Genomic DNA, 26931 nt, shown 5'->3' on the forward strand with positions numbered 1-26931 from the left:
TTTCTTTAATTTTATTCTTCTCTGCTCTTTCCTCAGCATTCATAAGCTATGTGCTTCATTTTCTTGCCTTTTGAAAAAGGTAAAAGGCAGATTTAAGGAAAGTATACTAATTTTTATCATGGAATGCTTTCTTTATGGGTGCATTATAAATTTTTGAAAATAAAGGCTATAATGGAAACACTTAATGAGAAAGTAGGGGCTCTATCACACATGCCCGCCCCCTTCTTTTTTTTAGTGAATAGAACGTTTAAACTAAATTAAGTAAAGGATATAAATTCTGTTGTTTCAGTTTTAATATTTCATGACTGATTTTATAGATGATATTATATTTTACAATAAATAGGAAGAAGAATTTATACAGCCTGTTCTGTTTGACATGAAACAGCAAATCCCATTTCTCTGTAGCTGTAAAGAAAATTCATTATAATGTCTTTAGTTGTAAGAGATGGTTTCATTATGATTAGTTACATTGATAATAAAACAACCTTTTTCAAATGGCTTAAGATACAAACGATCCTGTGTGTCTGCTTTTAATGGCATTGAATTTTTTCATTATCTACTCACAGAATCTTCATTCTTTTCTTATATCTTATTTTCCTACTCCAGTAAGAATTTTCTTTCTAAAAAAAAAAAAAATTAAAACAACTAAGTGGAAATATTAATAAAGCATTGGTTTTAAAAATACTTTCTGAAAGATGTATTAGATTTTAGCTTCATGTGTAAAATCCAACTGACTATAAAAGATACATTTGACAAAGATGGTTGATATAAAGTGATAAAATTAACTTTATTTCTGGATCAATTTAATGTGTTTGGAAAATATTATTTGAAGTGTAGGAAGATTAAGGAGAAAAACAACGAAATAGCCAGATAAGAAGGCTGAACTAATCTTACAGTTATTTTTGTTCCATGATTTGTTATTTTATACTGCTTTTAATATGTCTTTGCAAGTAGTGTTGGAAAGGTGGGAATCTTTGATAATGAAAGAGATGTTCGCCCCCATGGTTTGATCCCTGTTATTACGGTTTTTTACTGATTGTTTCACCTTCAATTTAAGCATTTAGCAAATATTCTAATTTTTAACTTGCAGGAGAAATTGAAATGAATATTTGAAATAGAATGTGTGTATCCCTGGAATAGAAAGAATATTCTGGCCTGAGGGAGAATTGTTTTTCTCTGATAATTTCACTTTACTTTTCCCATTTGGGCTTGGGAGCACATAGTTGTAGCCTGCTTCTTGTCTTGAGTATGTCTTTGGACTCTGGCTGAGGACAGTTCTCAGCTCCACATGGCGAGTGAGATGCTTTGGATGTGGAACCAAATCAGGGGTGAGCCCTGTGGCCAGAGGCCCCCCATCTTCTAAGTGTGAATGCCTTCGCTAAGGGAAGGTGTGTGAGTGGTACGGTCCATGGGGCAAAAAAGATGTCACCTATTCAGCCTGTGATCTGTGGCTGTACATGTGTTTACTGCATGGGCTGCCTCATTGGCTTTGGGGAATACTAGGATTGTGGGCTGCTAGCATTTCTGATCTTAAATGGAAAGGAACTCATGGCTGCTGTTAGCTCTGAGGCAGGTTGCTTGCTGAACAATTCCAGGGGCCTAAAAGAAAGAATGTCTTCAATCAAAATAATCAGGTTTTTCAGGAAACATTCAATATATTTTTTTTATTCCATATAAATCAAAATGTAAAACTCTCGCCAACCTTATTTCTTTGTTAGCTTTTTAACAACTCTTGATTTACATCAGATTTTCATTGTAAGCTGTTTCAGATCTGATTTTGGTAGAGGGGGACGCATAAATGTAAGTGCTAGTTGGTTAAAGTTCTAAAATCTTGTTACAGAAGTATGATAGGAATTCTACTCTTTATATGCATTTTAAACAGTATATGTCAGTTAACATTGACTTCTGTGTACTATTGTGCTAAGCAGAAGATTCTTGTTAATGTTTGCAGCATATAGGAAAAAGAAATATGTATAAAATAAATATAAAAGAGGTTGACCTTGAGCCATATCTGTTCTTGACAAAGTAGAAGGGAAAGAGAAAGGCATTTTATTAGTTATCTATTGCTACATAGGCAATTATATAAAAACTTACTGGCTTAAAGCAACAAGCATTAATTACATCACAGTGTCTGTGGGTCAGGGACGCTCTGGTTCCAGGTCTCTCCTGTGGCTGCAGCCAGCATTCGGTAGGGCTGTGCAGTTATCTGAAGTCTGGCTGGGGCTGGAGGAGCTGCTCCCCAGCCACTCACTCACAGGGCTGTTGACAGGAGTCTCCAGCCGCTCTGGGGACTACCAATTTAAATGTAGATTAAGAAAGAGATCTGAGTAGTCCACTAGTTTCCATTTATTCTTGCCTTGCTCAACTGTTGCTATTGAAGCTCATGACAGGAAGTCAGAACCGTCCTTCCAGGAGGAGAGGAGAGAATCCCTACTGTAGGATGATAATGACTTCCAGAGTTCATCCTTTTTTGAACTTCCCAAAGAGAAAGGGCAAGAGACCATCAGGAGTTCTTATGTATATGCATGTGTGTGCACACCTGCCAAGCCTACCCTCCCTGCATCCTGCTGTAGTTTTACTATTGGCCTGGGGCCAACCCATGCTAATGTCACACTGCTGACACCACTAATTTGGGTGAGTCTGGGTAGGGTGAAGGGTGAGATGGTGTGGGTGGAGGCAGAGAGAAGGTGGTTTCTTGTGTGGGTGTCTTCGTCACACCACTGAGACAGCTTGTTTGTGTGCGTGTGTGTGTGTGTGTGTGTATGAGAGAGAGAATAGGCTAGAGCAAGGGCTCAGCTGCTTTTTGGGTACTTGTTAGAAAAGGGAAGATGAGAGAAATGAAGAAGAGATTGGAGTAAGTGAAAAGTGGAACCAAAAGGAGGAGAATGAAGGCAAAATTCCATGCATGCTCCTCATAGTGAAGATAGCATAGGAAATGACTGAATAAAACTGTTGCGTTTCTCCACTAGTTCCTGAAATATTTTCCTTAAAATGCTGAAACTTCCTGTGAGAAATGGCCACCAGGTGTCATCAGAAGGCTGCTATTGATTTGTTTTATTATTCTTAAAAAGCATGTGAGTGTGTTGATTTCTTTCATGCAACATTTTTTTCTCTAAATGATATCAGAGACCATTTCAGTTAGAGCATGAACCTTCTTTTGTGACAGATTCTGGATGATTTAATAATTTATAGGTAAAATTGAAGATAATAAAGTTAAATGCAACTTATTTTTTTAAAAATTGAGGAATAGTTGAGCATTTGGATAAGAATAGATGTTATAACTGGAACTGAGTATTTGAAAGCTTTGTTGCACAGTTAGCGCATATGTTGGATGGTAATTGGTGAGTTTGTATAGGAAACATAAGCTTTAGGAAGATTTGGTTTAATGTATCTTATTATTTTAATCTGAACACTTGCTAGGTCTTCTGAACCTTGAACCCTTCCTGTGGGAAGAAATCTGACACTCATTTTCACCTTGCACTGCTACCTACTGATTCATTTTGTTATAACTTAAACTGTTAGAATTCACTCTTTCTGCTTCTAGACTTTGCTTGTGATAATTCCTACATACTGAAAAATTAAACTTCCTAAAGCAGTGCTGTGTTTTGGTGACTTCCCACTGACACTACTGAATAAATTACAACTCTTGATTCAGAGCCTTGTATGGTGGTGGTCTTGGTTGACCATCTGCCCTTGTTTTGAGTTGCTGTTGAGTGGAAAGCCAAGCCCTAGCTCTCTGGACTGCTGACAATCTTGCCCTCTCATTGTACTTGAGATGTTTAGCTGTTACTGCTTGCTCTCTCAACAAAAGAATAAAACAGTTTTAGTTTCCTCAAGGTTTAGCTCAAATGGTATTTCTGCTGTTGTTAGCCAAATACCTGACTTGGAAGTATGACCCCTTGCTCATTTATACTGCTGTAGATCTTGGTCTGTGTCACACATGTGAACATATATGACCTGTATTAGAGTTTCTTTGTGTAAGGTCACCCTGCTCCTAATAGAATATGAGCCTGGTGAGGGCAACGAATGTGTTTGTGTCACTGTAGTTCCTTTCGTATGGTATGCACGCAATATATATTTGTCGAATGTTTTCTCTTTCTTGATATAATGATATGCTAAACTATTTTGTTAATTGAAATCAATTGGGAAATAATAAATGTAGAAATATTTTCTTTTGTTTTAGAATTTTTGGAGCCATTGTATAGAAGATAATAAAGGATCTTATTATTTTACTTCTGCATATTAATGTAGTTGTTATTCTTTTTTTTAAAATTTTATTTTGGTATCATTAATCTACAGTTACATGAAGGACATTATGTTTACTAGGCTCCCCCCTTCACCAAGTCCCCCCCACATCCCCATTCACAGTCACTGTCCATCAACATAGTAAGATGCTGTAAAATCACTACTTGTCTTCTCTGTGTTGCACAACCCTCCCCGTGCCCCCCCCCACTATACATGCTAATCATAATGCCCCCCCCTTTTTTCCCGCCCTTATCCCTCCCTTCCCACCGGTCCTCCCCAGTCCCTTTCCCTTTGGTAACTGTTAGTCCATTCTTGGGTTCTGTGCTTCTGCTGCTGTTTTGTTCCTTCAGTTTTCTTTTGTTCTTATATTCCACAGATGAGTGAAATCATTTGGTACTTGTCTTTCTCCGCCTGGCTTATTTCACTGAGCATAATACCCTCCAGCTCCATCCATGTTGTTGCGAATGGTAGGATTTTTTTTTCTTATGGCTGAGTAATATTCCATTGTGTATATGTACCACATCTTCTTTATCCATTCATCTACTGATGGACATTTAGGCTGCTTCCATATCTTGACTCTTGTAAATAGGGCAGTGATAAACATAGGGGTGCATCTGTCTTTTTCAAACTGGAGTGCTGCATTCTTGGGGTAAATTCCTAGAAGTGGAATTCCTGGGTCAAATGGTATTTCTACTTTGAGCATTTTGAGTAACCTCCATACTGCTTTCCACAATGGTTGAACTAATTTACATTCCCACCAGCAGTGTAGGAGGGTTCCCCTTTCTCCACAACCTCGCCAACGTTTGTTGTTTGTCTTTTGGACGGTGGCCATCCTTACTGGTGTGAGGTGATATCTCATTGTGGTTTTAATTTGCATTTCTCTGATGACAAGCGATGTAGAGCATCTTTTCATGTGTCTGTTGGCCATCTGAATTTCTTCTTTAGAGAACTGTCTATTCAGCTCCTCTGCAGTTGTCATTCTTTAGTCTCTAAAAATATATGAGTCAGGTGCCATCACTAGAACATTCACTCTGAATAGACATGCATGTGTGGGTATTCTCTGCTGTAGCCTGTGTGTTCTGTACCTTGTATTTCTGAAGAGGGACTCCTGCTAGTGTCCACAGTAAAGGTAACATAGTAATGTGCCACAGCAATGTTGGAAGAGTAAGAGATGATTGGACTCATCATCAAAAGGAAAAGAATTCATGCCATTTTAGACTAAGCATTAAAATAAATTTAAATATTATGGATACTTTCAATACAGATGCATAAAAGTTGATAGAATAGTATGTTGAATCCTCATGTGACTGTCACTCAGCTTTAATCACTATCAGTATATAACCTTCACTTTGTCCTTCTCCTGGGCTATTTGAAAACCTCAGACATTTCTTATTTTATCTATAAATACTTAGAGAGGAGACATTTCTTGTATCACAATGAGGTATTTGTTCATTCTAGTACCTTATATGTGCTTGGAATTGTTCAAGGCTCCTGGGATATTACGGTGGATAAAATAAACCATGCCTTTCCATTCTGTCATGGGGAGACAGAAAATAAACTAGACACATAAATGGCCAGAACAGGAATAAAAATTGATTTCATCAAAATTTAAAATGTCTGCTTATCAAAAGACAACAGTAATACAAACAGTAATGGAAAGGGAGAAAATATTTGTGAAATATGTATCTGACAAATGATTTATATCCAGAATACATGAACTCAGTAATGGATAAACAACTGGTTGAAGAAATGGACAAAGTGCTAACAAGCACCTCACAAAGCACATAATAGACTATTCAGCACCATCTAGGGAAATGCTTATTAAAGCCATGCACACCCACTAATATGACATTATGGACATTTAAAAGACTGAAAGTGTCAAATGTTGGTTAGGACATGGATGAATCAAAATTCTTGACATTATTGGTGGCTATGTAAAGCAGTACAACAACTTTGAAAATCAGCCTGGCAGCTTCTCATAAAATTTAGCATACTCATCTACTCTGTAACCCAGCAAGACCCTGGGTATTTATACAAAAGGAATGAAAATATATGTTCATTAAAAGACTTATACAAGAATATCCATAGCAGCTTTATCATAAAAGCCAAAAAAGGGAAAACAGCTCAGACGTCCATCCGCAGAGCGGTGGTAAATCCGTACAGGGGAACGCCGCTCAGCAAAGAGGCGGAATGCATCGCTGATGAGCGCAACAAAACTCTGGGGTGAGCAAAAGAAGCCACCCCTTCCCCACAAAAGGCTTACGGTGTGATGCCATTTATATGAACCTCTGGACAGGTAAACCTGACCCACTGTGGAAGGGCTCTGAGCAGCCATGGCCTTAGGGCGGGGGTTTTGCCAAGGACAGTGTGAAGGGGCCAGAGACAGCTTCCTGGAAGAGGGCAGTGTGCTCTGCCCTGAGGCATACTCTGGGGGGAGCCTCCGCAGATCTCTGGGCTTCTCTTTCTGTCCCCTCTCCTCTCCTTTACTCCGACCTACAGGCTCCACCTGCCCCTTAGCTCTGTTGGGAGACCCTGGGCCCTGTCTTGTGGCTTGGCCTTTTCTCCAGGCAGTAAGCTGGGACTCACCTGGTATGTGTCTCATCTCAGGGATCAGTGCCCTTTGGGGCCTGATGTCCAGTGTCCTGCTGTTGCACAGATTTTGTGTTTTTTTTCATTCTTGTTTTCATCCTTGAAAGTAAATTTGGCCCTGTGACTCTCCCTGCCCAGAAGTCAGTGTCCGGGATTAGACATATGTCTATTCAAAGAAAATACATTATCTCACCCCTTAAGGTGCGAGGCAGGGATTCTGTGTTCTTTGCTGTGATTCCAGCGTGTACACCCAGGAGCCCTTGGCATGGGGTGGGCCCTGTGGCATCTGGGGACGCGTGCACACTCGTTCTCTTTCTTCCTGTTCCCTTCCATTGCAAACGTCAAAGCCCATGCTTTACCTGAAAGAGTATTTTCTGAAGGCTCATTTGAAACCCCAGATTCTTGATATTTTTTATAAACAAAAGACTTCTGTAATGAAATCAGTTCGGGTAATGCTTATGTGTTAAGAAATCCTGTGGTAAAGAAAATTTTGTTCAAACCAGAGTTTTCTAAGCTTATTTGAGCAGGGATTTTTTTCCCCCCCAAACATCTGTTAACCTCTTAAAAATTTATATTTTCTGGAACACATTCTAAAGAAATAGTGAAAATCTTGTAAGTGTAATAAAACTGTGAACATTTATATTTGCATTCTTTTACAAGAATGATACAGTATGTTGTTGTATTACAATGCAGTAACATACAAGATGCTTTTGGTATTGTAGATTATAAGTGACTATTTTAAGCAGCTTTATTGAGATAGTCACATACTATACAGGTCACCCATTTAAACTACAATGTAATGGGTTTAAGTATTTCAGACATTGAGCCATCCATCATCACAGTAAATATTAGAACATTTTTATCACCTCAGATGGTAACCTTGTTTCTTTTATTATTACCCAGCTGCTTCCTGAACCCACCCCTACCACCCCCAAAGCTCTAGGGAACCATTAATCTACTTTCCGTCCCTATAGATTTGCCTGTTCTGGATATTTCCTATGAAAGGAATCGTACTGGATGTGCTCTTTTGGAACTGGCTTCTTTCACTTAGCATGTTTTCGAGGTTCATCCGTATTGTAGCCCGTGTTAGTGCTTCATTCCTTTTTGTGATGGAATGATCCTCCATTGTGTAGATCGGGATGTATCTCGTTTTGTTTGTCCTTTAATCTGTTGATGGAGTTGTGGGTTGTTTCCTCTTTCCGGCTATTGTGAGTAATACTGCTGTAGACACTTGTGTACAAATTTTTGTGTGGACACATTTTCATCTCCGGCACATGTCTAGGAATGCGGTTGTTGGGCTATCTGGTAACTCCATGTTGATTCATTTGAGGAGCTGTTTTCCAAAGTGGCGTGGCCATTTTACATCCCCACTACCATTGTATCAGGGTTCTCACTTCTCCACATCCTCACCCACATTTGTTATTAACTGACTTTTTGATTCTAGCCGTCATAGTGAGTGTGAAGTGATACTGCATGATGGTTTTGATTTGCATTTCTCTGATGACTACTGATACAGTGTATGTTTTTTTATACTTTTGGCCATTTGTACATCTTTGGAGGAATATATATTCAGCTCTTTTGAGCATTTTAAAGTTGATTTGTTTTATTATTATTGAGTTGTAAGAGTTCTTTATGTATTCTAGAAAAGTCCTTTATCAGATAATGATTTGTAGATGTTTCTCCTGTTCTGTGGGTTGTCTTTTCACTTTCTGGATAGTGGCCTTTGAAGCATAATGTAGTTTGAAGTTTTTAATTTTGATAATTTATTCTTTTTTGGTGCTTGTGCTTTTGGTGGCCTATCTTATAAATATTTTTTTTCCCTACTTTTAACAGAACTCAAAGCAGTAGCTTTCCTTTTATTGTCTTTGTTATGGAAAAAATAGTTAAAATACTTAAAAATACTTACATTAGCTTTGAGGCCATAATATATGATGGCTTTTTATTAACATCAAACCAAATGGCATTGGCTGAAAATTTCAGTCATGGCATGAAGTAAATGGAAAATGATATGTTTTAATTGAATTAAAGAGAATTATGAAAGATAAAGACAATATTATTGATTTTAAAACATTTTATTCAATAAAGCTCCCTCCCTAAACTTACTCATTAATTCTGCTGTACCACTGACATTTCCCTTTGTCATTAACCTTCAGACTATACAAAATGACTGTAGATGAAGAAACTGGTGATTGACAACTGGGATAGGAGTGGCTTTTCATTGGCAAAAGAACTTGAGCATTGGACAGTGATATGTGATGAGAATATGCATGTTGCTAATTAGGATATATTTAGAAAAATGAGGTAAGGCTCTTTGCTCAGGGGAAAAGAATGAAGCAGTTGTTTTTAAATTATGTGTCTTTTACTCTGGGACTTTTAGGCTTCTGCTGGGACACTAAGGAGGGAACGCTTGACTTCTGATTTGCATCACAGAAGTTTTGTTTATTTTACAGAGTGGGGGTTTATTGAAACATGATTTGCAATGAAAGCATCTCTCTTGAAAAAAAAAAGGAGTAAACTGAAATGTATTGGTAAAGAGAATTGAAACATGGGAGTTTTTTGCAAGCTGGTTGAGAATCACCTTTTCTATAAAAGATACCATCGCATTGCTTCCTGAGTCAGCAGTGTGGTGATGTGGACATCAGATCCCCAAGTCTGATCTCACGCTTTTCATAAGGACTTTGTACCTGTGATCAGATTAATCTCAATAGAGAGGAGCTCTTGAGGCAAATTTTGTGACATTGTTTTCAACCACTGCATCACCTTATGTTGACTTTGGACTAAATTGTGTGTCTTTATGTTCAAAGGTTTAATGCCATGTTTATTTTCTTCTCAGGTTATGAGTGCCAAGTGAGCCGTAGGAAGGAAGCATCGCTTTATTAATGATGGATACTGAGAAGAAACCAGAGAATGATGAGGATGAAAATGTAAACAAAGAAGCAAAAGACTTGAGAAAAATTTCCTCCCATGGTGGGGATTATGGGCTTGTGTCTGATGTGATAGCAAATTCCTCTGAGAATCCCACAAGCAAAAGAGGTTTTTCAGAATCATCAAACATTGACAGTGTTGTGGTGGAAGATGGAAATAAATGTGCTTCCAAACGAATGAAATTAGCAGCTGAGGCAGAGCCCGTAAAGTCAGAAGAGCAGAGCGTTCATGGGGTAAAGACTTCTGAGAGCACAGTCCCAGGAGTGGGTGTCCCCATAGATGAGGCAGGGAAGGAGGTCCTCCCGAAGGACTGTGCAGATGGAGGCACATGTCCTCCCAATGCTTTCCTCCCTCCCTGCAGGCTCAGTACTGTTGATACTGTTTCTCTGAAAACAGACGCTGAAATAAAGTCGGCTCAGGAAGGGGCTTCCCTGGATCTGGAAAGAGAATCTTCTTACCCCCTGAAAGAGATTAGTGTTAGTTGTACCATTGGAAATGTAGATACAGTTCTCAAGTGCAACATATGTAGTCATTTGTTTTCTTCTTGCTCTGATTTGGAAAAACACGCTGAGTGTCACATGCAACAGTCGAAGGAACATGTTTGCTGCTACTGTAGCCACAGAGCAGAGAGCAGTGCGGCTTTACACGTGCATGTCAGACAGGCACACGGGCCACAGAAAGTCTTCTCTTGTGATCTTTGCGGCTTTCAGTGTGTGGATGAAAGCCTGTTGAATGCACATTATCTTGGCAAAACACATCTCCGGCGTCAGAATCTTGCTGCTCGTGGAGGGTTTGTACAGATCTTAACAAAACAGCCTTTTCCTAAGAAACCATGTACCATGGGAACAAAAAATGTTCGTGCAAAACCAAGAGCTTCTAAACCAATAGCAAAGAATAGTGATTCAAAAGGATCACAGAATGTTGGAAGCAAATGTAAAGATTTCGGAGGAAGCATTTCTAAACAGAGTGGAAGTAGCAGTGAGCTGCTTGTTGAAATGATGCCGTCTGGGAATTCTGCGTCGGAAGTAGAGATTGTTGAGGCAAGTGTAGTCCCCCTGGATGGAACTCGAAATCCTGGAAACCAGAGTAAAAACTTAGGGCTTTTAGTAGCCTCAGAGGGTCTCTTAGAAAAATTGGAATCTACCAAAATGACCCTACAGACAGCACACAGTATCAGTGCGGCCGCAAGACCAAGAGTCGAGCGCAGCGTTCTCATGCTGGGGAATAGCTTCCGACGACGAGCTGGCAGTTTCGCCTTAAAAGGCCAGGCAAAGAAAAGGTTTAATCTTTTAGGAATTAGCAAAAGAGGCACTAATGAAACTGAGAGGATGTATATGAAACACTTCAGGGCACAGATGAAAGCAAGTGGTGCAGAGTCAATGCCCAAACATGCAGAAGTGAGTGGCAATGCCCACCGTCTGCGCGTGCCTTCCGCAGAGACGCCGGGCTCGAGGCAGGACAAAAATCCCCATCTTCTGCATTCCTTTGACTCGCTGACAGCGAGGCCAGCTTCTGACCACCAGATGTGTTCTTGTTCCGACTGTGGTCAGATAGCTACAAATGGGACAGAGGTGGAAAAACATGTGGAAAGGTGCCAAGCAAGAGAGATGAAGTTGTACTGTGCAACATGTGACTTTTCTAGCACATCGAAAAGGGACTTTCATGAGCATTTGCACAATAACCAGCACCAGCACACTGCCTCTGGCCTCAGTTGTCAGTGCTGTTCATTTATTGCCATGAATGAAATAAATCTTAGAGCCCACATGAAGGACAGACATAGTATGGGTTTTCTTTGCACTTCCTGTAACCTGTTCTTGACTGAGAAAGACATGGAAGAACACAAAAGAACTGAGAAGCACATTTGTTTATTGGTTCAGCCAAAGACCTCTCAATCATTTAACAACGATGTGGTGTTACAGACTTTACCTTTAAGTACTTTAGAATCAGAAAACACGAAAGATTGTCTGAATGAGTCAGGAAAAGCAGCATCCCAGAAAGAACCTGCCAAGCCCAGGGCAAGCCATGGCAGTGAAGTAAGGCATTCGAGTAGGCCTCAGTTTCAATGTAAGAAGTGTTTTTATAAGACTAGGTCTTCCACTGTTCTCACAAGGCACATAAAGCTCAGGCATGGTCAAGATTATCACTTCCTTTGTAAAGCATGTAATCTTTACTCATTGAGCAAGGAAGGAATGGAGAAACACATTAAGAGAAGCAAGCATCTTGAAAATGCTAAGAAAAATAATATTGGCTTAAGCTTTGAAGAATGTATTGAAAGGATATGTATAGGTACAAGTGACAAAAAAGAAGAGCTTAACATTTCTGGAAATGGAAGGATGGAAGGCCATATAGAAGGTGTGCAATTCCAGGAACATTGCTATCTCGACAAGAGCATGCTCACTACCAAGGAACTGTCACAGCCTGGTGTGGTCACCAAAGAGGATGAAGTAGCTTTGACCAGCACTCCAAAGAGAGGGAGACCGAAAGGTAACATCTCACGGACATGTTCACACTGTGGTCTTTTGGCCTCTAGTATTACAAACTTGACCATTCACATTAGACGAAAACACAGTCACCAATATAGTTATTTATGCAAAGTGTGTAAGTATTATACAGTAACTAAGGGAGATATGGAGCGTCATTGTGCTACCAAGAAGCATAAAGGACGTGTAGAAGTAGAAGCAAATGGAAAACAAAGTTCAGATATCATTGTTGGCCCCGAAGGGGGTAACCTTGAAGCCTGTAGAAAGAACCCCAATTCAGTCGTTTCAGACGAACATACCAGCAAGTCAGGTGAATCAGATATCTCCATTTCAGAAAAGCCAGTAGTAGAACATGGACATCCAGTTGACGTTGAAAATGTAATGCATTCTGTGGGTGGGGAAGGTCATAGTCGCCTTACTGATACAAAGGAACAACTGTCTCTGGAACCAGAGGACCTTATCCAGCAGGACGGTGCTTGCTCCCAGACAGATGTCACAGATGTGAGTGATAATAAGTGCACGCACTGTGAGTTCAGCGCTCACTCCTCTACTTCTCTAGAACTGCACATAAAGCGGAAACATACAAAAGAGTTTGCGTTTTACTGCATGGCATGCGATTACTACGCTGTGACTTGTCGAGAGATGACTAGGCACGCGGCAACAGAAAGACACAAGATGAAAAGGCAGTCTTACCCGAACTCCCCTGATGTGGAAGCAAGTTCTGCAGAAATGTCCAAAAACATACCTGAAGAGCAGCACCCACAAAATCCTGAAGAACTTCAGATAATTTCAGATCTTCCATCTGAGACTCTTAAGCCTGGTGGTGCTGCTGCTCGTTCTGGTTTGGATGGCGGTACGAACTTAGCCATGTCTGGAGTGCTCTGTGCCCCTGACTCTGTAGAAATTGAGACTGAAGGATCCAATCTCAGTGAAGATCCTTCTTTCTGTGAAACTTTCCAACAGCCCGCCATCAAGGATAAAGTTCTGAAACCTGAGGAGATGGTGTCCCTTAATATCCCCTCTAAGGATGGCTCCCCCAGCAAATTTCAGAATGAAAATCCAAGAAGCTCAGCTTTGGACTATGAGACAGCAAAGAAGAACCGTGGTGTGTTGAATGACATCAGTGACCTGGATGGACTTTGTGTGAGCAGTGGAGATGTTGGGGATGAGGCAGGTAAAGGCCTCGGCAGACACGTGTGTCCTGCAGGAAGTGATGGAGCGCACCCAGCTGGAAGCAGCACCGCCGTGGCGGTGAGGGTGGTGGGAGAAGGGCTGCGCCCGGTCAGCGGCTGTCAGAGCGGAGTTGGACGTGTGCAGAGTCCTGAGGGTCTGAAAGATATGCCGGAAGATCCCATTCTGGAGGGCAAGGAAATTCTGATAAATTCCCAGCAAGAAACTAAAATTATTTTGGAAGAGGACAGTCCAGTTTCTGATAGCACAGTTGAAAGTAATGATGCTTATGAAACTGTAATCAGTATTGATGATAAAGGACAGGCCCTGCACAGTTTGGGCCGGTTTGATTCTTCCATAATCAGAATAAAGAACCCTGACGGTGGTGAATTGATAGACCGGTCTGAAGAGGGTCTCATAGCAACAGGAGTAAGAATTAGTGAGTTGCCTTTAAAAGACTGTGGCCCAGGTGTGAGAAAGAAGAAATCTGAGGGTAGTGCCTTTGGTGAATCCACACGAATTCGTTGTGATGATTGCGGCTTCTTAGCAGATGGTTTGAGTGGACTGAATGTTCACATAGCTATGAAGCACCCCACAAAAGAGAAACACTTCCATTGTTTACTGTGTGGAAAATCATTCTATACAGAGAGTAACCTGCATCAGCATTTGGCCAGTGCTGGGCATATGAGAAATGAGCAGGCCAGTGTCGAAGAGCTTCCAGAGGGAGGGGCCACCTTTAAATGTGTCAAGTGTACAGAGCCCTTTGATTCTGAACAGAATTTATTCCTGCATATAAAAGGGCAGCATGAGGAACTGCTTCGGGAGGTGAATAAATACATAGTGGAAGACACAGAGCAAATCAACCGTGAGAGAGAGGAAAATCAGGGAAATGTCTGCAAGTATTGTGGGAAGATGTGCCGAAGTAGCAATTCGATGGCATTTCTTGCACACATTCGCACTCATACAGGTATGTAAAACTGCATAAACCTCTTTACCTATAAAGTGCAGGTGGGTGGTGCGTTTGGGACATTTGTGCCCATCTAGATGTGGAGGCCTTTCCCCACTGCCTGCTGGCCTCCCGCCAGGTTGCAGCGCGCTGCCGTGTGGTGCTCTTGCATCTGCCAGGAGTCACTGTGGACACTTAACATTTTGAGGTGTCATTAAGCCTTAGTGATTCCAAAGGCAGAGTTTTTGACAAACTTCTTGTAACTTTATCAGAAAGCCTAGCCCCCTCTGATGCCTTTCTTAAATTCCTGTCTTTCACAGTTTTTCAGTTGTTTCGAAGTTCCAATTTTTTAGTTTTAAGGTATCTATGAAAACTGCACTTTGGGTTTCGGAAGGCTTTTGAAGAATGAAATAATAACATCTTCTTACAGTTTTAGGGATTTAAAAATATTCGTTGTCAGATCATTTATCTTTAAAAGTGTAACTCTTAGGCAGTAAGATTCTACTTTCAGCAATCAAAATTAGTCAACACTTTCTCAAAGTTAACATGTCCTGGGGATTTGGTTTTCGTTGAGGTAGCACCTGATTTCGTTTCTATGCTGTCACATGTAATGTTCCATTTTAATGTTTAATTTTAGGTAGAAATTATTTTTAAACATTTTTTTTTGTGTAAAATGCATAAGCCACTGTTCTAAATTTATGTAAAAATTCACTGCACTGTTTCTATAAACCTGCCATACATTCTTTATTTTAAATAGACAGCTTTTCTAAATCATTGTGCTCTGCTTAGACAAGTTCTGTCTCCATGGTTGAATTTATGAGTGGATTTGAATAATAAATTCACATTTCAATGAACATATTTTCATTAAAACTGTAAGGTTTATTTTACTGTACTTTTAAATAATGGCTTATTATTAAAGCTATACTTTAAATTCATGCAGTTTTTGAAACTTAGTGCATGGTTACAAGGAGGAAGAAATAATATGAAACATTATTAATAATAGTTTAGGGTGATTAAAGATAGATAAAAGTTTTTCATTGAAAAAGTGATAGGGTAACCCACATAAGATTAGTCTAGGTAAATATATACTCTGTGCTCCTAATTCCAACTCTTCCCATGTTGTGGAGTCATTGTTGGGGAGTAAGTTCATATTCTTAGTTGTTGGCAGTTTTAATCCCTCTGTCAGGACAGTGTTGCTGTGCACTTTCTGAAGTGATAACAGTTTTAGAGCTTAGGCTTGTTCACATGTGCAGAAAATAAGTACTTTCTTATATGCCCTCGTAAGGCAGATAAAACTGAATAAAACTAAGGGGAAGATGCTAATGGAGCTCTTTTTAGAATTCTTTATGCAACTGTCTGGTCAAGACATGTTGCTTATAATTGATGTGTCCATTACTTGAATTCTCTTGTAATTATAGTCAATAAGTCTTGTAAATGTGTTAAAGCTCACTAAAAGCATACAAATTCAAGAACAGAGTAAGGCTAATAATTTAAAATAATCAATGTAGGCATTTCAGCACTTAATTTCCCTTGTGTGTTGATAGCTGATCATTCTTAATCCATTAAGATTTATTTAGTCGTTTACAATGCAAAATAGGTTTGCACTGGTCACTTGTGCCATTTGAAAATGTCCACCAGGTTAAGTGCAGAATGTAGTCCATTAGTCTTCCTTGACTATATGTATTAATTGCATTTAAAATCAAGTTAATGTGGATGTGAAAGTGAGGTAACTATCAATATGTGACAAAGTAACCCTACTTATGTAAGTTACATCATTGATGGTAACATTTAGTAAAAGTTAGCATCCTGGGTTGGACTTATCAGCAAGTACATTTTTATTGTCTTCCCAAACACCGCAGAGAGCATGGTTCCTGAGAACACAATGCCAGTCTACTGTTTCAATTTTGCAAGTCACTTTTTTGAGGAAGTTGTTCTATAGGTTTAATCTGAGTTTTTTTCTTGGGGCATCTTAAAATGAATTGCCTTTCTGATACTTTGCTATGTCCATGAAATAGTAATGCAGGGACTGTTATTAATGGTTAACTGGAAAAGGGCTTACTCTTCCAATCCTTGTTTTCATATTTTGTGATTTACTATATGTTTTGTGTAACCTTTTCTTCTCACCCTTAGCACGATAAAAGCCATACTGTAAGAAATACATGAGTTTTGGTTATCAAGGATTGTAGGAAAAAGCCCTCCCAGAGATTTCCGCTGTTGTTTGCTGGTATGAAGCCATCAGCATGACCAGGGAGAGCGGCATCTCCCTTCTCAGCACATTAGTAGTACAAAAAAGGCGCTCCGTTTGCTCTCCTGCGTGATTCTGTGAGGCAGAGCTTTCATTCCATTGAACATGGCAGGTGTCATCAAGCCGGAAGACTGTACGAAGCCCTTCATTTCGTGTTCTGAGTGCCCTGGTCACTTACGCTGTTTGAAAACGTCCACGTGCAGGGAGATAACTTCCCTGAAAAAATACAGGGCATGTTTGTAACTCCGTATGTGACAGTTCTCACTTCAAGCGTAGTGAGAACACGGCCCCACCCTGCCTTGGATCTCAGCGTTGCTTGTTGAGTGGATGAAGGAAGGAAGGGAAGGACGGAAGGAAGAAAGGAAAGGATGGATGTGTTCAGCGTTCAGGGAGGATTGTAGAATTGAGGCCGTTGTTGAGAAGCATTAGGTGGATTCTATACCTCTTACTTGATTCTTTAAGACTTAAGGTTACATTGTTGTTGTTTTTATCTTAATGTCACATCCCTGTATGCTCAGCGATTAGCAGTGGGGGATGTTGAAACGCCTGTGGAGGTCTGAGGGAAGACTTAGTTTTTAAAGCCTTTGAAATTATTTTGGTAAAATTGTAAGGTGTGAGAAAGCTAGAGGGACTCGTTTGTTTTTCCCTTTCACAGGTGAAATTAAAAGTGAAAAACCTACTAAGGATAATGTTGTCCTAAGAAATGAAGCTATTTAAAATAATATCGACAGTTTATAATAATCACAATATACCTGTGAGACAGACAAATTCAGAAATGTGTGGTTTTACAAATGTTGCCTTGTGGACACCATGCCTGAATTCATTGTGGGATGTACATAGCAAGCTTAAAAGTGGGAACATCAGTTAGAGAAAAAGGGGCTTTCTTCCTTACACAGGAATGTATTACCTCGAATCCCCTAGTATTTGAATTTTTATGACCCAGAAAGGGGATGTTAGCAGTCTACTCTGAATAGAAGATATGAAAAATAGGGACTCAGTGATTTCGGCGTGAAAGAAGTCAACAAAATAACTCATTTATGCATTGTCAGCACACTAGCAGCCATCGCTGAGACCTGAAGGAATTAGGGTTCCTCACGGGGGAGCTGTGTTCAGGCCGGACAGGTCTATGCTGGGCCCCTGTGGCCCGTGTGGCACATGTGTGAGCACAAGGAGGAACTCGTCCCAGTGTCAGCGCAGTGCAAGCAAGACAAAAACTTACGATAAATCCTGTCACCAGAATTGTAATACAAATGTTGAGAGCTTTATCTTTGTTTGGAGTTCTGATGTTACTGTTAATTAATAATTTCCTAATTACCTTATTATCTTTAATGCATTTTCATTTAAAGTACAGGGAAATTGGTTCTTCTCACTCTTTTCTTTTACAAGCCCCTTTATAGAATTCTGTGTCAAGATGAAATGTTTCAAAGTAGTGATAGGCTTAGTTTTATCAGAATCATTTAAATAAACTGTAGTTTCTAATGTGATTGATAGGATGTGATTGCTGTAAGCTGCAGTCTCAACCTGCTTTTGACATTTAAACATATAAAGCTGACTAGATATAACCATTCAGGTGCTAAATATATTTTACATCTACTCCTAACAGTAGAAATGGAAGAATTAAGAGATCCAGCTTCATTGTCATTGAACTGTGCAATATTCAACCTTGTCTGCCTGTGCTTAGTACTGTTGACTTTTTTATTTCTGTTAGAAGATTAAAATTAAATGCTTCACTTTTTTGTCAGCTTTTGGGAACTGAATTGAAATTTAAGACTCTAAAATTTTTTACTGAGTGCTTCAATTTCAACAAAGTATTCTTGGAGGATGTTTTTTCCAAGGACACTGCCTGAAGGTTCATTGATCAAATATGATTTATTGCAATTGTTTAATGTGAGCTCTTTTTGTATATTTATTAAAGTTCATGTATTTTGTATTCTAACTGGATTAGAAGAGGTATTTCACCAAATAGGTACTAAACATGATATGAAAAAATCTGGAAAAATTGTACTGACTTTAAACTGATTTTATGATTTTGATTTACTTACTTGAAAGTGTAGTGGTTAGAAAATTGGAAAATGGTGTATGTATGTTAGAATTTAAAAGGATGCTCCTTCTCATTATGTGGGTAGGGGATTCTCTATTGTAACTATGTTCCAGTTACAATCTGTCACTGACACTAGGTTTGTTGACTCTGAAATAATTTGGTTTTCCTATTTTTGAGAGGAGGTTAATCTTATTTGTTTGTGAAATTAAAAAAAATTCTTAGTACTATGTTTTTTATGTTGAAATCTTTGTTCTTGACATGAATAATGGCCAAAATGTCAGCACTTGTGTTTTGCAGAATCAACACAGGTTTTTGACTCTACAATGATCATAAAAGCAAATAATTTATCTACTGTATATTCTTGCACTGTATGCTATTAAAATAGTAATATATTGAATCATTTGGGGGAATAGTATTTCAGAAAAAAATCTGAACTAGCATTATTAATGTAAATAAATTCAAAGCAGAAATAAGAAGAAATGAGGTGGACGCTGAGAAATTTATTTGATGATAAATTTACTTTAAAAAATATCACCTGCTCTGTATTTGTTTTTAAAATGTTCCACTTTGAATCTTGAGTGGCTTTAAAAGATACTTTTGTGGATTGGAAGAAAAATATTCAAGATTGTTTAGCTCATCTCATCTACTTAGTATTGTTCAACTGTATCATTTTTACCTTTAAATCTTAGAAATGTTACTGAAAGCTAGGAACACTCACTGAAACATTAAAGGCTTCTGGTGGAATAATTACGGAATGCAGGTATTCAAGTTAGAAAGGAGTGCCAGTATTCCATTTTGAGGGCAGAAAGTTGTAAACAGATTAAAGTATGATTTAAGATCTAGGCCTCTTTTTAAACTATCAGTAATGTATTATTCAAATTCAAATTCAAATCATATTTTATGTTAAATTTACTTAGGATCAAAACCATTCAAGTGCAAGATATGCCATTTTGCAACAGCTCAGCTTGGTGATGCCAGAAACCATGTCAAAAGGCACCTTGGGATGAGGGAATACAAGTGTCATGTCTGTGGGTGAGTAAATTGAAACCATCTCTGCCGTGGTGAACTAGGAAGCACGCGCACGAGATCCATTGTTTCAGAATTCAAAACTGATATGAGTGAGAGTGGCTAAAATTATGCATGCATATCCTCCTTTCCATTGTTATGGTAAATTCCTTAAATACAGTTATGACATTCTTCTCCCACTTCTAATCCTGTACTGAAGATGAGCAATTTTATGGGCTACAAGGTCAATTTGAACCTGTAATCTGTAAATTGACTAAATTATAGGATGTTCATTCACATTGCCAGAGAGAACTGTAAATTCCATTTAAAGACATTAAAAATACATAATATAGCTTTAGGAGTGTATATGTATTTTTTTCTTTTGCAATACTACTTTAATTTTAATCACATGAATGACTCTTTGGCTCCATTGGACATATTCTATAAAGACAAAAAGCAGAAAGATTTAATTTCAGACAACTGAGTACTGATTACTGCAGAGATGAAGCTCAAAAAAATATAATGTATGTTTTTGTGTAACTTTATTTCAAAACTTGTTTCCCTTTTTAGTTAATCTCTTTCCTTTAGAGAATCATTCACAGTGTTTAATTGTCACTCAAATGTATTGCATTTAATAGGAGGCACTGAGATGCCTTAATGCAAAACTAAGTAATTTAGCAGAAATGTTTAAAAGGTTTTAAAGTGCCATGACATCTATGGCATATCATAGGACATTTAAAGGTAGCTTTTAATATCCTACTTCTGACTAAAAAATGTATTTTAATGTTATGCTAGAGAAACTTAACTAATAAGTGCATCATATGCAAACACTTAATATGAAACCTGAGAAACCCTATAATTCGTATGGTCAATTTACAAAATACTGCAGGTTCTATTTAATCAGGGAATGTGCACAGGTCACCTTAGGTTAATTTTTTTAGTGGAAGCTTCTTTTGGGTGGCACTACTATGTAAGGATCTTTTAAGTCAGAAACAGCTTCTGTTTTTTGCTGGACAGTACATTTCATCCCAGGATGCAGTTGCAGTTTTTGATCCTTAATACAGTTTTACAGAGAACTTTGTAAGCACTTTTATTAAACATAGTCTGTCTTTTATTCATTGGCAGAATTGATGGCTCAGTGACTTGCAGCTAAAGTAAATGAAGATGAACCTTTGCCCTAAAGCCCCCTGAAGATTAGTGGGAGAATGAGTTTTGTTGCACTGATTTTAGCTGCAAGGGTTGAGTGCCAAATGGTTCATTTTAATTGCTCTAGGTCTTGGAATTTTAAAAGATATCTTATTTATTGTTTTTACCCTATGAGTTATAGGAAAGAGGAAGGCCCTGACTCCAGTAGAAATTTGCTATTAAGATGGCAGTAAGCCATTTTTCCCCTCATTTTTACAAAATAAGTAAACAGCTTTTGCATACTCTGTTATTATAAATCTGATTACATTTATTTTTTATTAGTGTCTCTAAGACTGTAGAAAGAGAAGAAACTTCTTCAGAAATATAAAAAATAATACATGGTTGATTGGCTTTGAGTGCATAATTTGAACAATGCCCACTTTGCTTAGCTCATTGTTTACTATGTAAAACTGAAATGTTGCACCACTGGTTTATATATTTAATTCCCAAGATAAAGAATTACAAGCATGTACAGACATATTGTATTTTATGCCTCTTTCATAGAAGTCTTACATGTATGTGTGTGGGTGGAAAAAATCTAGATTCCAAAATTGTATCCTTTAGAATTACGGTAGTCATTGAATTTTATTAGACTGAAATAATAATTCTCCTAAGTTTTTGAAGTGAAATTTGTTAAAGTAAAGTTAATAGTTTTATAACAAAAAATTTTTATAGAGTAGATATTTTCACAGTGAAGCTAAAAGTTCTGAGGAATTGCAGTAAACTGAAGAAGGCCGATTGATCTGTGCAGTTGAAACAGAAAAATAATTATTATATACCCTTTCATGCTAAAGAGAAAGCATCATAGGTTGTTCTGTATTTCATGTACTTCAAAGGGATAGGAGAGTATGTAGGTTAAAAACTAAAGTGAAAATTATAAAAACAATGCAAAAATTGGCTATCAGATTAGTGGTAGTAGAGAGCATTGGTACATTAACATTACTGACAATGTCAATTCATTATCATTGATGGCTAAATAATCTTACAAATGCTCAGTGGACCTATTAGTTCCTGAACATAAGCAGCTCATGCTGCATTTCTTCATTAGCTTTAATTGCTATAAATTTTACCATTTAAAAAATTATTCTTTAAAAGGTGAAGTGATCTTTCAGGAACATTAACTCTATAATTTTGTCACAAACAGAAGGTCCTACACTCTGTTTTCTTTTCTACAGTAGTTAGTATCTTAGTCTCTTGCTTCTAGAATTTTATTAATAACTTCATTATTTGAGTTGTAAGAAATAAACTTTTTCATATAGTTCTGTTTGAGTATAATACGTAAAAATAGTGGGGCAGGGACATTTTAAAAATGAAATCATTACAATGTTGTACTACTTTTTCTTTCTAACCTCTTGGTTTTCTTGAAAAAAAAACTTTTATGGTGAAATTGATGGAAACAACAAACTGCATTTTGTTGATTTGAGCTCAATATTAATGTTTGAGTTTATTTGTAGTTATTTGATGTCTTTTCCATATCTTTATGGATCTTTATATAAGAAGACTGTAGATGCTCATCAGATATCTATCTTACATTTTTTACTAAGCTTAGTTTAAGGGTTGTGCATTACCTACTTCCTTAACAAAAACTGCTTTTAAAACTTTTATTTCATTTGTTTGGACCAATGCTGAATTTCTTTGACTCTTTAAGCTCAGTTTTAAGGTATCTTTTCTTCCCTTCATTGGGAAATCTTAGCTATAATATATCACGAAGTTAAGTTAGTTTGACAAAAGAATGAATGTATTAGATGTCTAATTCCTTGTGGGGTAGCTAGGATTCCAAATTCAGGATTTAAGTTTTGTTTACCCCTGGTTTATTTGCTCATTTCATGGTAAAAAAAAAAACATACTGCTTTGCGATTCCTGTTTTAAGAATGTGCTATAGATAACTTTATTGAAAAGCCTTTTATTTTCCCTTCACTTTTAGGAGATTTTTGAATAGTACAGTTTCTTAATGTTTTTCCTATGTCTGAGTGTGATCTGAAGAGGAATTTTATAGAATACTTAGCACTTGATGGATAGTTAACATGAAAATGTGCCGTGGTTCTGACATAGGGCTTAGTCGAGGTGGGAATAAGAAATAACAATAAGCATCTCTTTTCAGAAGTTAATAATTTTTTGGGGAGCATATGTTTAAAAATAGGTTAAATACATATATTTACTAAATTCATGATTTCTACCTTTGTTTTTTCAGTGATCAACAACCTGTAAATCTCAGTGGCTTAAGAGAGTCATTATAAACACTATGTTTTGTTAATTTCATTTAAATTTAATACTCTTTTGTCTGTGTGTGTACACACACACATAATAGTATGTATAACACTTTTAATAATGAATAGTATTTATGCCATGCTGTGATGTAGTGTGCACCTTAATTAACATTTATTTCATTTGTTGATCTCATAGTTTCATGAGATTGTTTATGTCATGTTTGTCATGCCCATTGTATAAATGGTGAACTTGAGATTAAAAGCATTTTTAGTCATGAGACTAAATTGCACCAGTAGTGGGAGACCACTGTTCCTTCCTTTGCACTGTCCTTTTCTTTATTTTCAATATGTGTTGTTTTGCTTACTGACTTTTATGTATATGTTTTCTCTCCAGATTGTTTTCACTAGCATGTAATAACTGTACCTTATCTCCTTCCAGCCCCCAGCCACTTTGGTTTTCTGCTTTTGCTCAGATTTATGTTCTTTTCAAAGAAATTGCTTATATAGTGTTTTACTTTTATATTCTGTCATTCAGTCTCTCTTTTTTTTGTTATCTGTTTCACTTTTCTCATATTAAAGTGTTGTTTTAAAAATAATTTTATTATTTTCCCCATTGTTCTTAGTGTTGCTAATTTATTGCCCTTGAGTGGGTACAAGTTGCACATGTTAGTAGTGTAACAGAGAGAAATAAGTGCTTAAAAAAGTGAGGATTTTATTGTCTTTTCTTTAGGATGAGAGGGGGGTAAAACTGATCAACTTAAATTTTTGTATTTCATGACTATTTACCAAAAAAAAAAGGTTAGTAGAAAACCAGTAAGTAGCCTCTGATGTCAATAAACCTAGGAAATGGTACCTAACTTTTGTATGCCATTATTCACAAAGACCCTAATAGCACGATTTAGGACTTCCGTTCCTTCCTGACTGATTTCCCTATGTTTAGTCTTGTGTCTTGTATATACAGTCAATAGTTGAGTATAACTTAACCTAATCAGGAGAGAACAAGGACATTTTCTAAATCTGTCACCTCTGTTTCATGAAAAGATTTTAGACATTTTCTATTGTGTGTTAATGTGCTTATGAACTGTTTATTCTTAGTTGGCTTAAGAAACCTTAAATAGGAAGTTACTAATGCAGTAAAACTCTTTTTTGTGTGTGTGTGGCATTACCTAGTTTTTGTGCATTAGAAGGGATCTCTATGTAGATGATTATAATGTCACTTTCTGACCTTTGCAGCTTGAATAATTGTAAATCATTGCTTCATAATGTGTCAGAGAATGTCTGTACTAGGCAATTAAATGGCAGAATATAATAGACCAAATTATTGCCTGTCATGTTTTCAACAACACAGTTAGTATTTGAGTTACACTTAATCATTACGTGCATTAGCAACTTCATTGGAATCCAGCTTCAGGCTGAGCATGAAATACATTACATTATTTAAACCTCTAATGGTACAAGTCATTTATTTGTGTTGAAGTGTACAACATGCAGAGTTTCATAAAGCAAGGAACACTTGAGAGCTTAATTTATCCAAATCAAAGTCTAAATGCAGATAAACACAAGTGGCAAAAATTAGTAATTTTTATAGGCTGGAAATATTTAAAAATACATGGTTGTGGGTAATTGTAGGCAGCAGGAATAAATTAAAATCACTATTTTTAGTCTGCTCTGAGAACTAAAGCTGTGTATACCTAAATCATTAAAAGCACCATGGAATTGCATTTTTAGCTGAACAATTAATTATACCCATCATATCTACAGATGTATCCAAATAAAATAAGTATTTGGTTCAGCTAGTTGTTTTGGTTGAAGAAATATAGATAGAAAAAGTTTGTTTAATATTGTGGCATGAATTATGCTTGTAATGATATAAAGTGTAATACCTCTCAGTTTTATAAAAAAACATCTAGATTAACATTAAAATACTTCATTTTTAAAGGGTGTGTTACATATTTTATCTAATATTTGAATGCTTTTGGTTTAATGAGGAATTTGTGTGACTTTAGCTTGAAATTTAAAAAATGCTACGTAATGACTCTTGCCTCTCTTCCTGTCTGTGAGAAATACAAAATTAACATTGTCACTTGATTCCTGTGGTGTTAAAATCCTTGCAATACTATTGTGAATGGACATTGCTTTATATTTTTTGTATACAAATCACTTTGTAATTTGAAAATCTAAGTGATATCTTAGTTATAATATTAAAATAAAAAATGCCCCTTCTTGGATAGGATGTTAGGATATTTTCCGGTGAACAGTTTGGTAAATGCAGGAGTGAGTTGGGGGTAATGTTAAGACAGTGGAGGGGAAAACCTAGAAGAAAGCTGTTCTAGCCTGTCCTCCCCGTGAAAGGAGGGTGCCTTTGTTACCACCACCCTAGGCTCTCTTTTGTTGTAGGGCTTTCTTGAATTTTTGACATGGAAGAATGGGGTCACAGATTTATTGCAAGACAGTAAGTATGATCAGCCTATAAGAAAATAGAAAGGAAGTACACATTGTTATTTCATGGTGGTGTTCATTTGCCTCTGTCTCTAAGGTCTTTTCTGGTGAAAAAGTCATGTATCAGTGAGTTAAGTAATTTTTGCTTTATTTCTATTTTAAAATGTTTCCATAGTGGCTTTAAAATCCTTTTGTGGAATCTCAGGATTCCTTAGCCCTCTTGATCCCAAAGTGAAATACAGGAAGATAGCCACTCTTCTGGTCTCCATTGCCTGTACTGTGATTTTTATTTTTAATCTGTTTTTTTCCCTCCTTCTTCCTAGTCATATGTTTCTGAAAGTCCTTTACTTTCTGGGGGATTTTGCCCTCAGATTTGTCCAAGACTGAATAAGAAGAGGTGTTGGAGATGGAGGTAGGAGGGAAGCATAACCACTGATTATGTATTCATTCATTTCCCACTGGGCAGTTTCTTGAGTTTCCTCTTCATGCAGGCCCATTGACCAAGCAGTACAAGGGCCCTGTGGCCACATGCTCAAAGTAGGAGAGACCGACACAGGGAGAGATGCACTGCATGAGTCAGAACAGGGTGAGCAGTCCACAGGGGGGTGAGCTCAGCTGTGCTTAGGAGCGGCCAGAAATGCCGCCTTGAGAGGTTATGGTGCGGGTGCGGCTTACAGGATGAGGAGGTGTTCACAAGGCAACTTCGGGCATTGCCAGCAGAGGGAACAAAAGAGCACAAGTAGTGAAGTGTGGGCCGGCACGGTATGCTGACACTGCGAGACTGGGCCTAGATGGTGTGAAGTGGCTAGATGGTGTGAAGTGGGGGATTAAAAAAATACTAGCTAAACATTTATGGGCCTTTATTTGTGCCAATGCTGTTAGTCTTTAGGGTTAAAAAGATCAAAACAATACCTGCCCCAAATGGATGCAGAAAGCTCAAGTAAAGAAATGTCTAGGTCTTGCTGGCTGGTCCTGAAAATATTTCTTCGGATAGGTAGCACTGGACAGGAAGGTGAGTGGGGGTTAGGCAGATGACCAGGGGCAGCCCACTCCGGGCACGGTTCTGGGATCTTCAGCCAGGGGCATGGGATCTTTAGGACTGATAAGGACTTCAGCCCTGCCAGAGGGGAGCTTGAGAAACAAGGACAGTCACTGGGGCAGCAGGCGAGGCCAGGTCATTGCGCGGGGCTGTGCTGCGGTGTTGACTGCTGCCTTTCCCTCTGCCTTCTTCCCTTTTGTTCTGCTTGTCTGCTTTCTTCCAGTTTCCTGGACTGTAAACCTGCAAGTAAGGGAGGAATAGCCCAGTGGGAAGGGAATTACCACTTCAGAATTAAGGGGCATGGGAATTGGCCATGGGAATTATTTTTAAGGGAATTTCACTGTTTGTAATCTTAATTAGGGGTGCTATTGATTATGGATACTTGTAATGAAAACAGGTTGATAATGGTTCTATA

At 37.9% G+C, this 26931-nt stretch overlaps 1 protein-coding gene across 5 annotated transcripts in view; it reads left to right on the top strand.

Annotated features, from left to right (window-relative positions):
- The window catches only part of ZNF407 (zinc finger protein 407), a 422744-nt gene that overhangs the window by 14694 nt on the left and 381119 nt on the right, over positions 1–26931 (top strand). For 3 of the 5 annotated variants that reach the window (XM_073213230.1, XM_073213233.1, XM_073213235.1), the window contains exons 2-3: positions 9668–14376; positions 19559–19673. In XM_073213230.1, coding sequence (XP_073069331.1) covers positions 9714–14376; positions 19559–19673 — 4778 coding nt within the window. In that variant the 5' untranslated portion in view covers positions 9668–9713. Of the gene's footprint in view, positions 1–4621; positions 4713–8987; positions 9136–9667; positions 14377–19558; positions 19674–26931 lie in introns of all 5 variants that reach the window. The other 2 variants (XM_073213232.1, XM_073213231.1) reach the window with 2 other exon arrangements.

The sequence above is a fragment of the Manis javanica genome, chromosome 9 (genome assembly GCF_040802235.1).
Source record: "Manis javanica isolate MJ-LG chromosome 9, MJ_LKY, whole genome shotgun sequence".
Taxonomy (NCBI): Eukaryota; Metazoa; Chordata; class Mammalia; order Pholidota; family Manidae; genus Manis; species Manis javanica.